Here is a 14,275-nt window from a genome sequence, read left to right as displayed (position 1 = left end):
GATATATCGACCGATATGTGGCATTTTTTAAATATCGGCATCGGCCGATAAGTTTTCCTGTTTGGCCAATGCGTTCGAGTTCGATAGAAGTCTGTCTAATAATCAGATAGAACGGTTAAACAAAGGAATTAAAATGTATACAAAAAAGTCTTATAACGACTGCTTTTATATTGTTAGTAATAGAAAGGCAAACATTATAATACTTTCTTGTTTGCCGTCAGCATTCAGCAAATACGCATTTATATAATTTAAACAAATCTTTGAATGTCTAATAAACATCTAATTTCAAAAACCTTGCAAACTTAGTCGGATCCAGTTATGAGATCTTGTGAAGTGTGCATGTGTATCCTGCATGATCGCGTGTTCTCTGCGTGATGGTCGATCCGTGCGAATTGAATACGGACAGGAGGAGAGTTCAGCTTCACTGGAGACGCGCGATCAACAAACTTTAAACTCGTGATTTTAAATTATGCTGCGCTTTATGCATTTTCCCACTGTCATATTCATGTCATTTTCAATTTGTGCTGTATGTAAAATGAGTGTTACCTTGGCTTTATTTGAAAAAATATGATTAATGCACACAAACTTCCCAGAATACTGAGTGCCCTGTTGGTTACAGTGTTTACTTCCTTTTTAATTATATTTTTATTAAATATTTATTTATACGTGAAAATACTTTGTCATCTAAAGTATAAGTATGTTTATTAAACACATTTATTTTTTTTATCAATTTTCAAATGATTTCAAATTTCTTAAATATTAATTAAAATACATAAAATTATATCGGCTTTATATCGGCCATCGGCCACCCTGCTTTCCAAGATATCGGCATCGGCTGTTAAAAAACCCATATTGGTCGACCACTAATTGACATTATATTGGTAATCTAGATGCAGACAAGAGCAATGAATAAACATTACAAGAAGTTGTGTACTAAAAGTAATTCAAGAATTATGATTTAGGATATATATATATATATATAATTTAAATCACAGGTTTATATGTTAAATTGACAGTGTTATTAAGTAATTGAATTTTTTTATTTATTTTTTACAGGTAGTTAAAGAAACACTGGTAACTTTCTGCCAGGACATCTATTAATTGTATGGACATTCCCCTTTAACCCTTAAACAATGCAATGAAGTGCAAAATTCTAAATACAGGCAAAAAAAACAGTTTTTTATGGCTTTAAAAAGTTAATGTAAAAAGGACATTGCAGTTAAACTTAAGATTCCTTTTCCAGCTCTCTCTTCGTTTGGTAACCGTAGAGATTGAAACACTGACAAGTTTTCCCATAAAACAAGATGTTTATTAAGCTTTGGTTGGAGCAGTTATTGATAGCCTGTAGCAAGAAGACAATTTTTAGCTGTTCTGCAAAAGCAGTTTAGAAATTGCCAAACATGCAGCCTCTCAAGCGCAGTATTAATACTCAGTCTTCTGTGTTGTCTGCATTTTTTTTCCTGTGTAAAGCTGTTTTCTTTGACCCTTGGCAGGTTTACACCATATGAATGGTATAACCCTCACCCCTGCAACCCGTCTTCTGAAGTGGTTGAGAACAACTTCACACTGTTGAATAGTTTATGGTTTGGTGTTGCGGCTCTAATGCGTCAAGGTATGTCACACAAAACACTTCAAGACTGCTGCATTGTTATAGCTGACAAAAAACATTGAACCAAGTGGCATTTATTTAGATCAAGAAAAACGGCACAAGCACTGTGGCTGCTCTGCTACATCTGTGTGAGGTGAGCTTGAGGGACTTCATACATTCACTAAAAAATCACCTTGAGATCAGCTGGTTGAAATTAATAGATAAACATTTTCAGAAAAGAAAGAGTTGTTAAGTGTTTTTAGGGGGGGTTGAGATTTGTTATGCAATGACATTCATACAGTAGGGAATTGTAGTTGTATAAAGATGACAACACACACTGGCACAGTTATAAGTCACGTCCAGTTATAAATTGATTTTTGTTCTGGCTTGCAAACTTTTAGTTGGATTTCCTCTGGTGTAATGGATCTGATGCTAGTGAGGAGAGGCTTGTAGGTTCCGCTACAGAAGGTATGAAACTAAATGGATGACCTGTCAGGTGTGCAGAAAAGTGTGAAACGCCAAGAGCAGCTTTAATGAGCACGGGAGAACCAGACAAATCATTATCAGCATAGTATGACCTCACATTACAAAGAGTTTTCTTCTGAAATATTAGATAAATCTTATTTACATCAGAACAACCGCTCAGCCATGAAGAAGGACTGCCAACGGGAATTTGACAGAAAAGTGGTGGAGTGCAGTTGTGGGCTTTTTGTGTCACTGGTGGATGTTAGGGTATTTCATTATACTTAAAGCAGGTCATATCATGAAATATTCAAATTCGCATTTGTTTGTGAATTATAACACTTGTTGTATCGTGAAAACATAGGAAGTTCCAATCTGTCAAACAGATATTAACACAGGGCTTCTCAAACTTGTTGATGACAAGAATCTCCAAATGTGATGTTCCTCTTTCAAGTATAAAAATACATTTAAATCCGCCCTATCTATTTTGTGATTTGATCATAGGTTCATTTTTATATTTTTTATTTATATTTCTTTCTGGTGACATATGCTGGATTCATAAACTAAATTAGAATGAAATAATTTCTTGTTATTAAATTGCAGCATATTTAAGATTATATATGAAAACACATTTTACACCTGATTTTAGAAAGCAGAAAAAATTTAAGTTATTAAACAAAATAATGTTAAACTGGTTTCTATTCATAATATAAGACGAATATCAAAAAATTTCAGCATGTAAATAACTAGCACTGATGTAGAAGAGGGTGTTTACTTACAAAATCGAAAATCTTAAAGGTACAGTAGCAAATAACAGGTTAATCCTAATTCAATTCTAAAGGTCAGACAGAATGAAAAATGGTCATGTAAAACTAGATTAGATTTGTTGGTGCAAGAAACCTTGGCTAACATTATCATAAAAAGTGATCAAATATATTTATGACATGGACCCTTAAACAGGATCAACAAGCTTTTTGAAACCCACACACATTCATAGTGTTAATTGAGCTGATTAGTTAAGTATTCATCTTGTGTGTGTGTGCATGCGTGTGTGTGTGTGTGTGTGTGTGTGTGTATTTGCATTATTACCTACCACAGCTAAACCTCCTACATGAGGTTACTGAAATAACCTTGACATCTTTTTGAAACATCTCATCAATTATAGCATGCAGGGTTGTACCTATTAGCCAACAGCAGAAAAGCAGTGAGAACATATGATAAATAGTTGCTGTTTGTTTTTGTCATAAAGCTGACAGAGCAATATTTAAGAGGATTATTCAAAGTTTAGCCTCTGCTGTTCTGTTTGGGGTTTCGTCAGCTGTCCGGATGATTTTCCTCTGTTTTTTGCTTCAATAAATAGATTGAAGTTGTGATAAAATTAGGACTATGGTTGACAGTTGTGTTTTCCCCATGCCATTTAAGAGTTAGACATAGGTCAGTAGTTAGCATTTAGCTATGCTAATTATCTGAGAGTAGCAAAACAGACAGCATTTTCAAAGGAGCAAACACACCTCATGGTGTTTGTCAGTGAGCTCTTGCTCCCCAGGTGGCTAATGTAAAAATGTTTATATCTTTCAAAGGGATTTATTAGCATAAGCATCACTGAAAGGTCAAAATCATGGATTAGCCTTGCTAAAAAAAAATGGTTTTAGCTGGTCTTCTGAGAAGGGTCTGGCTGCAGACTTGCACTCTCAGACTAGCATACTCTGACTTGCACTCTCAGACTTGCACACTCAGACTTGAATTCTCAGACTTGCACTCTCAGACTTGCACACTCAGACTTGCACTCTCAGACACTTGCAGCTTTTTTATTTTTTATTTTGTTCTATTTATTGATTACTTTTTGTTTGAATCTCTCAACATTTTACAACAGTAGCCAGGTGGTGAAGACAATAAAAAAAGAAACAAAATTACAATGTCACTTGCACTCTCTGCTACCTGTGACGTCACTTGCAATCGACACAAATCGTGCATGTTGCCAATGGAGACAAGATGGTGTGGTGGTGATTAAACGATTAAAACTAATTTAGTCTACTATAACGTACATGGTCCTGCAAGAAAAAGACAAGACCCGCAAATCCGTGGCCACAAAACAGCAGAATATTAACGCAATGCACAAAGTCTCTTTGAGCGTTTTCCTCCTGTAGAAAAACATAAACACTTAATATGGCTTGATGTATTAAGATACATTAAGTGCAATTAAAAGATCAAATTTGATATATAGTTATTATTTAATGTACTACAAGGCAAGCAGATGGCCGTGAACACAATGCACAAACTTTGCATTTATGCCACAGAAAAATGTGGCATAATAACGGATGGTAAAGACAATTCAGTAGCCTATATGTCTTGTTGTTGACTCAAAGTATATACAGACCAGCAAATATGAATGTGCATTATGAAATGCATTAAGTGATATTAAAAGGATCAACTCCGTACAGGCAAGCAGATGAGCCCAGAACGCAATGGGTTAAATTGCACGTTAAACATTTTCCTCCCATAGAAAATCATTATAAATAAAACACGTAATGTAGCTTAATGGACAAAGACAATGATATAAAAGAGCTGTAGACAGTTTATTCTATATGGAAAAAACATAGGGTAGCTAGTTTAAAGTAATCTTCCATCCAGGTCAAGCTGGTTGTTAGCTATTTTAGATAACCAGACTAGCCAACTAGCCCAAAACCTATCTAAAACTATCAAAACAGACATCCTGACCATCTTAAATACATTAAACAGTTTTCCTTTTACTTTTCAGTGGGATTCATATTTAGTCTTGACTTTTTAGTTGCGCTAATGCTAACAGAGTGCTTTGAAAGATAGTAAACTCTTTTACATTAGCCTTTTTCTCCTCTTTATCTTTTAAGAAATATGTAACAATACATAATCATTATCCATTATTTTTCTCATGACTGACTACTTTAAAGGAAAACAGCATGTATGGCAGTTTTGAGGTGTTTTTTTGCTGACTTGTTTGGTGGGTAATCATTGCTGTTAGATGTATCACTTAGATCAAAGCTAATCATTTAGCTGACAATCAAACTGAATTTTAAAATTGTGCTCCACATGACACTGAAGGCGTACAAATGCACATACAGTACACACACACACTGTGAATTTGTTTCAACTTCCAACCACCTCACCTGGGAATCTGTGCATGAAAGACAATCACTGCAGCTTCAGTATCATATATCAGACTTAGACTCAGTGGTCTGTCTTTCTAACTACAGAATTGCCACAAATTAATCAGTTAATAGAATGTTCTCCTCCCATGTATCTTAATAACACACCTAGTTAATCAGAATGGTGACTTACAGGTTCAAAAACGTTCATTCAGATAAGGATTCTTTATTTTTCTTGGCTTTTTGCAAAGATGAAGTACAGTTCCCATGATGGTCGGTTTCATTTTCTAGCGATCTATCAATGCCTTAAGTTATCCAGCCGTAGTATAAAGTCCCAGTTAGAATAACACACATTAGATTTATCATTAAGCTGAAGGTTAACGCTGCTGGTGTCCTGGGCGACTCTCAGCCTTTTGTGTGGGATTGTTTGGGGATGTGTGTATGTGTATGAGTTTGTGTATTAGGGTTGTTTTCTCAGAGGAGGCAGTGCTTCTAAAAAATGAGAAGAGAAATTATTCTACAGTAAAAAACTAAAGTAAAATAAAAAAAATATTGTGAAATAGTTGATGAAAATGTATAAACTGCTTTCTAAGGTAAGAGCAACATCAGCAGATAAAGGTTCAGAGGAAGGCAGCATCTCTATTCCTAACGTGTTTCTTTTTCTGGAAAAGAATAATGGAAAAAGTAATGTCTGATATCCAATCTGACCATTCAAAGCCTGATTTTAATGGAATTTCAAAGTTCATGTAAATGTTGATTGGATCAGGGGCTGAATTCATGACAATCAAATGAAAAGCAAGGAAAATTCTTAAGACCTGAGTTTAGCACTCAGCATTGCTTTCCTCTTATTATTATATTTCAGTATATTAGTATTGTTTAGCATATTACCATCTTAATTATCTTTTCTCAGGATGTGGCATTCTGTTGTATTTATTTGCACTCTTTCTAGAGTGAAATTCGCCTTGACTTTTAAGTAGACATTTACAAAGATTGTTATGATATAATATTTTGTCTTAACATTATTAAGAAAACAAAGATTATTGAGAAGTATGCATTTTTTAAAAGGGATAGTTCACCCAAAAAGTAATTACTCAAAGTCAGTAATTACTCACCCTTATGTCGTTCCAAACCCACAAGACCGTTCATCTTTGGAACCCATAGTAAGATATTCTGACACGGAAGAGAGAGAAAAATAAATAGTTGAAACTTTATTGTTGAATAAAGTTATTATTTTTGTTTTCTTTGTGCATAAAAAGTGTTCTGGTAGCTTCATAAAATGAAGGTTGAACCACGGATGTCACATGGACTATTTTAACAATGTCCTTCTACCTTTCTGGGCCTTGATCGTGATAGTTGTGTTGCTGTCTATGGAGGATCAGAAAGCTCTTGGATTTCATCAAAAATATCTTAATTTGTGTTCTGAAGATAAACAAAGGTCTTACATGTTTGAAACGACATAAAGGTAAGTAATTATTGACTGAATTCTCATTTTTGGGTGAACTAACCCTTCAAAGTAAGAAAATAAGAAGTTAAGTAGTTAAGAAGAATTTTATTCATAGTAAGATTAATCGGATTTCAGGTTTTTTGCTCTTTACACTCTCAAAAACTTTGTTTAAATAAAATGTTTAAGTGGATGTAAGAATCAGTTCCTAGCAGAGGAACTACAGTACAGATGTCAAATGTGTTCATCCCATTTAAACAGTAAATCTATTGTTATTTAATTGAAAACCTAACAAACATTTTTTTTTTGTTAAATGTCATTTGCTTATAAAGCAGTTTTTTGTTAAATGTCACTTGGTTTTGTATTTTGTTATCTATTGCAATGACATTCAAACATTTTTCAGCATGGCTTAAGAGTCCAAATACTTGGGGCCACTGTCTGTGTTTTGCTAAGCGCTTGTATGTTATTTCAGGATCTGAGCTGATGCCCAAGGCTTTGTCCACCAGAATCCTGGGAGGGATTTGGTGGTTCTTCACTTTAATCATCATATCTTCCTACACGGCCAACCTGGCTGCTTTCCTCACAGTGGAGAGAATGGACTCCCCAATCGATTCAGCTGACGATTTAGCCAAGCAGACTAGAATTGAATATGGAGCAGTGAGAGATGGCTCCACAATGACTTTCTTTAAGGTAACATCTTACACGCAGGATCGATGCACCCCAACACACTGTTCACATGAAAGCTATTGAAATACAGAAGGAACTGTCAGACACAATCCAAACACTCAGCAAATTATCAATTTTACAAGAGGCCGCCTGCACAGGAGCTGGAGCTTTTAGGTGTAAGTTTATTGAATTTCTGCTAGGAAGTAAAATAAGAAGATCAATCTTGTGCATCTGTCTCATGATAAGATACAAACTAATAAAATGGATGCAGAGTCACACACAGATGAGTTTTGAGTTGTGTTAACCAAAAAACATCACTTCCAATAAATGTCCCCTCATACTGAAAGGGGAATTCTACGAATAAATTATGATAGATAATTGTGCTGGTAATTTTGCACACGCTGTCTGATGTTTTAGTGGCAGACTCACTAAAGAAATTATATCAGGTAGCAATGCAAACACAGATCAAAATTTGTGCTAAACACAATTTGCTGATAATTGTTTGCAGTCTCACGATAACCGATAATAAAATTGTATAGTATTTTGTCCAAAAATGTGTATATATTGTGTATGTATTAGCACTACTATTCAAAAGGCAGCATTTATTTGAACAAATACTGTGAAAACTATTCAATTTTAATACATTTTAAAATGTATTTTAATCCTGTGATTTTAAAGCTGACTTTTCACATGATCCTTCAGAAATCATTCTAATATGCTGATTTGCTGCTCAACAAAACATTTATTATTATCAATGTTGGACACCGTTATACTGCTTAATATTTTTGTGGAAACTGTGGTCCATTTTTTTCAGGATTCTTTGATTAACAAAGTAAAAATATTTGAGATATAAATCTTTTGTTACATTAAATGTCTTTACTGTCACTTTGATAAATGTAATGTATTCTTTCTGAATAATAGTTATTTTTTTTTTATAAAAAATATTTAAAAAAGCACCCAAACCCAAACTTTTTATATAAATATACTGTATATAAATAAATAAAAATATATATCTATTTTTATATTTATTTGTCCAAATGTGTTGTTTACCTCACATGCAAATATAACTATTTGCATAATAAACTGTTATTAAATTATTAGTGTTTTTACAAATAATTTAGATGACAGCAGATGTAATCTAAAAGTAAAAACAGGGGAAATGATCTTGTACAGTTTAATATAATATATTAAATATAATCATGTAATCTCCAGGATATATATTGAATGCAGGTTTTTGCACTTAAATATTATGCGCAACAATATAACCGATAAATGAATCTTTCAGTCACGTGAAATTCATTTATTCAAAGGTGACAAAGGTCTGATTCTTTTCATTTTCTAGGAAGCCATCACAGAGTCCTTGCTAATACCTCAGGCGTACACGTTCACAAATCCTCCTGAACTCTATTTACCTCCACCAATCCGGCCATCTAAAATTCCAGTAATTCCAATAATCCAGTGATCTATCTTATGAGCGTGAGCCACACATATGCACCATTCATCATTTTGAGAGAGAGAAAGACAAACAAGTGACACAGATAAAGCACAGAAGTGTGTACAGAGGCCGGTGTGAGCTTTATCCACCGAGATTATAGGCTATGATTACATCCGCGTATATCTAGAAAAATACAGGCCTGTGGAGGACCAAGACAAATCGAATCAGCTGTGAGAGATTTAGCGCACAGCTGTCCCATTTCCCCCGGCTGTCCGCTGACATACTCAGACACAAAATTTTACAACTTGTCCCCTTTTGACTCAGCCTAATGAGAGATCAGGGAGAACTTATCAGACTTGAAAAGCCCATACCAGTAGCTGATGAAAGAACAAGATCCAAAGACAAGAACTTGAAAGAATGAAAAGAAATATCGATCCAGGCGGTGTGACTCATGTCTTTAATGTTGTGCTTTTTGAAGACAGAATCAGCTCTTTGAAACTCTTTATTTGCTTTTAGAAATCAAAAATCTCAACGTACGAGAAGATGTGGGCATTCATGAGCAGCAGGAAGAGCACAGCCCTGGTGAAGAACAACAAGGAAGGGATTACCAGAGTCCTGACCACCGACTATGCCCTCCTCATGGAGTCCACCAGCATAGAGTACATCACGCAGAGAAACTGCAACCTCACCCAGGTTGGAGGCCTGATCGACTCTAAGGGCTATGGAGTTGGCACACCAATAGGTAATGGTGCCCCACATATTGCCTGACAAACTGTTGAGCCCCCTAACTGTACCCTTACTAGCCTTAAAGGTGGGGTAAGCGATTTTTCAAAAACGCTTTAGAAAACTGATTCGGGCCGACTAGCAAAATAAACTTGTCTACGTGTCTACTCATGATGTGGAGGATAGAGCATTCAGTGCGCAGGACGGACATTAGCGAGCTGAGCGACAGAAAGATAGAGATGGCAGATAAAAAAACAAAAGAGGAATACGTCTGCGGAACAAAAGAAGGCTTAAGGTAAGAAGTAAGACCCGTGTAAATATCGGATCAGCTTTCCAGCGCTGGAGAGAATGGATGCCGAGGTTGCTTTGTTTCTTCTCGATAGGTGAGTAACACCGTATCTGTGCCGGAACAGCTAAAGTCTGTCTAGTACACTGGACGCGACAAAGCAACCATTGAAAATCATTTGAAATTTGTGTCAATTCGTCATGAATAGAACGCAGCAGCAGTTTACTGTCGGGGATTTGTTATGTCGCGCCGCGCCGCGCCGCATCCAGTGTAGACCATAGATATGTATATCTATGGTGTAGACAGTATTACTGATTATTATGAGTTCTATAGTATTTTGTTGTGCGCACGCGTCCGGTGTAGACACGGTGTAACATTGGTTTTGCTTTGTTTCACAGAACTAATATCGGATCAGCTTTCCAGCGCTGGAGAGAATGGATGCCGAGGTTGCTTTGTTTCTTCTCGATAGGTGAGTAACACCGTATCTGTGCCGGAACAGCTAAAGTCTGTCTAGTACACTGGACGCGACAAAGCAACCATTGAAAATCATTTGAAATTTGTGTCAATTCGTCATGAATAGAACGCAGCAGCAGTTTACTGTCGGGGATTTGTTATGTCGCGCCGCGCCGCGCCGCATCCAGTGTAGACCATAGATATGTATATCTATGGTGTAGACAGTATTACTGATTATTATGAGTTCTATAGTATTTTGTTGTGCGCACGCGTCCGGTGTAGACACGGTGTAACATTGGTTTTGCTTTGTTTCACAGAACTAATCGTTGCCTGGGTTGCGTACATATGTGTGGGGTGGAGCTATCAAAACAGGGGCGAGACGTTTGGGCGAGTGTTTGTTTTGGTGATTTCAAATGTCAACATTGGCTACCAGAAATCGCTTACCCCACCTTTAAGGTACACGGGGCAATGTTTTTGAGCAATGTTGCTTGGGCACTTTTTCATTGAGAATGGAAATTAGAAGAGACATTTCTATCTGGATACTTTAGATCAGTCATGGGCCCTGTGTCTCACCTGGTTGCCCAGCAAAATTGCTCAAATACTTTCCCCGTGTTTCATAGGCTTAAGGCAAGAAATGTGGCGGCTTTTTTATGTGCTTTTGGGAATTTATTAGGAAACACTACACAACCCAACTACTGAGTTCCCATTGAATTTGATTTGCTTTGCTTTTGTTTTGTCCTACTTATTGGCTGAATTCCATCAGCACAGGATGGAATGCAAGTAGAGTGCAGGATATCTCAGAAATTTGTCTCCAACTTCCGACTTGATGCTTCTTGATGAAATTTAGAAATTTAAATTTAAAGAAACGAAACGAAAACTGTTTAAATAAAAAGTAGAGCTTATATTTGCTTTGTAGGTGTGCAATTATCAACAGAAAATTTACACACCTGTCTCTGGAAAACGTTTTCTGAACAGGTTTCATTATTTAAGTACTTTGGGACTTTTTATAATGCAATGTAATTTTCATTACACAAGTAAATTGTGGGGAAATATTACTAATTAATTGTATATTTGAAGTTTTGAAGTTGCCTGACCAAAACGTTGGATTACTTTGGATAATATCGCTAAATTAAAATAAATCTAAAATTAAAAAAATACTGATATTTTGTCCATCCCTACTTTAAAATTATTGAAGTTCAGTGTGACTTCCGGTATTTTTGGGGGGTTTTTTTGCGCAACCCCACCTAAAGAACTATGTTTTTTTTTGCAGGCTCACCCTACCGGGACAAGGTGACCATCGCCATCCTGCAGCTCCAGGAAGAGGGAAAGCTGCACATGATGAAGGAGAAATGGTGGCGAGGTAACGGATGCCCCGAGGAGGACAACAAAGAGGCCAGTGCCCTGGGTGTGGAGAACATCGGAGGCATCTTCATTGTGCTGGCCGCTGGTCTAGTGCTGTCTGTGTTCGTGGCCATTGGAGAGTTCATCTGCAAGTCACGCAAAAACAGCGATATTGAAGAGGTGAGTGGGAGGCTGGCGGAACGGCCCCGCGGGGTCTGAGTCTTACAGGAGCTAATTACCTCACCGCTGTCACAGCCGAAATGAGCCATGTAAACACAAATTAGACTCTTGCGGGATGTTTTTGCAGCAGCCCACTGGACAGGAACCTGTTGCAGACTTAAAGCACATGCTGTTTATCTTGCAGGTGTTCTACTTCTACATTTCTGAAACCATTTTGGTTAGCTTGCTTGTTTTGTATGCAAAAAAGAGAGTCAAAAATTTATTGTAGTACACTATCACGCTCTTGCAAGTTTTATTACCTGATCTGGATGACAAAGTGCTGCTTTCAGCACAGTTTGGCAATTAAAGCAGTGTGATGTGAAATGTAAAATGTAATGTTTTGATGCACAACAGTCATTAAATATGTCTGTAATGTATTTACTGAATTTGACATTTAAATTGTTTTGTTTGATCTATAGATCAAATCCAGATGGGATGTTTAACAAAAGTAAAGTCATTTACACTCTTTGAATTGCAGAATTTAGTTTTTAAAATTCAAAGTATGAAAAATAATTTATTTAATAAGAAGGCCATCAGACACTTATGGTAAATTTATAATATAGGTAAAGATTTGGGAAAGATTATTTACTAATTATTGCAGGTTAAATTGCATTGACAATAATAAAATATAAGAAATGTCTACGTAAAATATAAATTGTATATAATTTACTTACATTTTTTATAAAAATATATAAATATATTTCTATGTAAAATATAAAAAAGTTATGTAACTATTTAAAAAGATTAAGTTGCATTGACTTGAATATATATGTATAAAAAAATGCAAAAACGTTGCATTCGAATTTTAGGTGTGCATCAGGCAGCCTTATCAGTGGCGCAGGAGATGCGATGACGATGTAGGTGTCATTGCATTTTAATGTTTTTGTTAGCCTATCCAGTTGAAGCCACTAGATGCGGCGCTGCTGAATTGTTCATTACAAATATTGCGGGAAAAGAGAACATCAATGCGGAGAAGATGTTGTTTACGTCAAAACTGAAACCAAGCCGTTCACACAGAACACATATTTTGCACATTTTCTAGAGGGACATCTATCACCTTTGCACTCGCATCTCGCACAAAAGAGCCGCATGTTTAGAAAGCCATGTAAAATGAATGCAAGTTCAACTTTGAAAAAACATATCTTGAGACTTTATGGCGGGGGTTTTTCCCCATCCCACTGCATGTCATGTTTTTAAATGAAAAGTGTACTCTATTTGATTGGCTTTTGGCCCTTTGTATTAAACTATGCATTCATACATGATGCTGTTTTGTTTATAGTTGTTTAAGCAACTTAATTAATTATAATTGGTTTATAAACATTATTTTAAACATTATGCACATTTTTTCACAGATAGTCATGTTATCTTGTGCTTTGAAGAAAGTGAATTAGTAATATTTTGCTCGATATGCCCTCTTGTGGCCTCAGGAGAGAATCCAAAAGCTTTTATTCACCCTAACTGAAATTATGCATTTTAAATTCAAATATAATTTGAATTTTGATAATATTTAAGTACAAAATTCGAATTTCGTTTTTCAGCCATTTTGACAGCCCTAATGTATAATATGTATAATTATTATATACTGTATATGCACATTCTACTTAAAATACAAAAAATAACTGATAAAATGTATCACAAATTATTAACAGCCCTAGTCTAGTCTAGCCCTTTTCTCAGTTGCCCGCGGGTATTTATTTGAGTATCAATGGTTAGTATCGTACCAAAGACAAAGTTTTGGTACTGATTCAACGCTACGTAATGTACGTTAACTGATCTATTTAGCATCATTTTTTTATTTATTTTTTGCATGTGAATGCTGCTTATATTTTATCACTTTGATCATTTGCATGTTACTGATCTTGTCCTGCTTTTTGTCTTTCTGTTCTGTTTTTTATCTGTATGATCTGCATGCACAAGGACTTCTGTTTCTTTTACGGAGTCCAATCCCGGCAGCTGCAAAGAAGCGATTCCATCTCCTCCTCTGGCACGTCCTTATCAACAGATTTAGAGAGCGGGCGGCTCCTCAGGGATGACATATGTTCTTCGTGTTAGCCACACACTCTCATATCTGTAAGGGCTGTGCGTTATTTAAAGAAATATAAACTCCTTTCCCTCCTTCGCCCATCCACTGGTTACTTCCAAACCATCTGCCCAAACCCTTGACCTCAATCCAGCGCCCATGCGGCTCAGAAATTTAGTACGGTTTTCAAGGAGATGAAGAACACTTGCATTTCTCGTTGCACACCCTATCTGCAGACAGATAAGAAATTGAGTGCTCTCTGAAACTTTTATTTACTGGTAGAAGCTAATCAATTACGGCCATTCATGGCAAAAATTTAAGCGCGGACCTACTAGATTTGATGGCCTAAATTCTGCCTTTCATGTTCTCATTGCTCCCTCAAAAGATCGGCCCGCACAGTGAAGGTAATGATAATTATAATGAGGGTTATGATAATGATCTGTTCTGCTGTAGCCCACTGATTCTTGAGTAGCGAGGTAAAACAGACTACAAAACAGAAAAAAAGTTTGTCTAAAGGAT

General features: G+C 36.0%; 1 protein-coding gene across 2 annotated transcripts in view; it reads left to right on the top strand.

Moving 5' to 3' along the window:
• grik1a (glutamate receptor, ionotropic, kainate 1a) overlaps window positions 1-14,275 on the top strand; it is a 62,761-nt gene extending 48,486 nt beyond the window's left edge. For both annotated transcript variants that reach the window (XM_016240554.1, XM_016240555.1), the window contains 5 exons: window positions 1,494-1,612; window positions 7,086-7,303; window positions 9,231-9,456; window positions 11,447-11,697; window positions 13,654-14,275. In XM_016240554.1, the coding sequence (XP_016096040.1) occupies window positions 1,494-1,612; window positions 7,086-7,303; window positions 9,231-9,456; window positions 11,447-11,697; window positions 13,654-13,788 (949 nt within the window). In that variant the 3' untranslated portion in view covers window positions 13,789-14,275. The remainder of the gene's footprint in view (window positions 1-1,493; window positions 1,613-7,085; window positions 7,304-9,230; window positions 9,457-11,446; window positions 11,698-13,653) is intronic.

Source organism: Sinocyclocheilus grahami, unplaced genomic scaffold (assembly GCF_001515645.1).
Source record: "Sinocyclocheilus grahami isolate Dianchi unplaced genomic scaffold, SAMN03320097.WGS_v1.1 scaffold593.1, whole genome shotgun sequence".
Lineage (NCBI taxonomy): Eukaryota > Metazoa > Chordata > Actinopteri > Cypriniformes > Cyprinidae > Sinocyclocheilus > Sinocyclocheilus grahami.
Note: the sequence above shows the minus strand (reverse complement) of the source record. Positions and strands in the feature narration are given on the sequence as shown.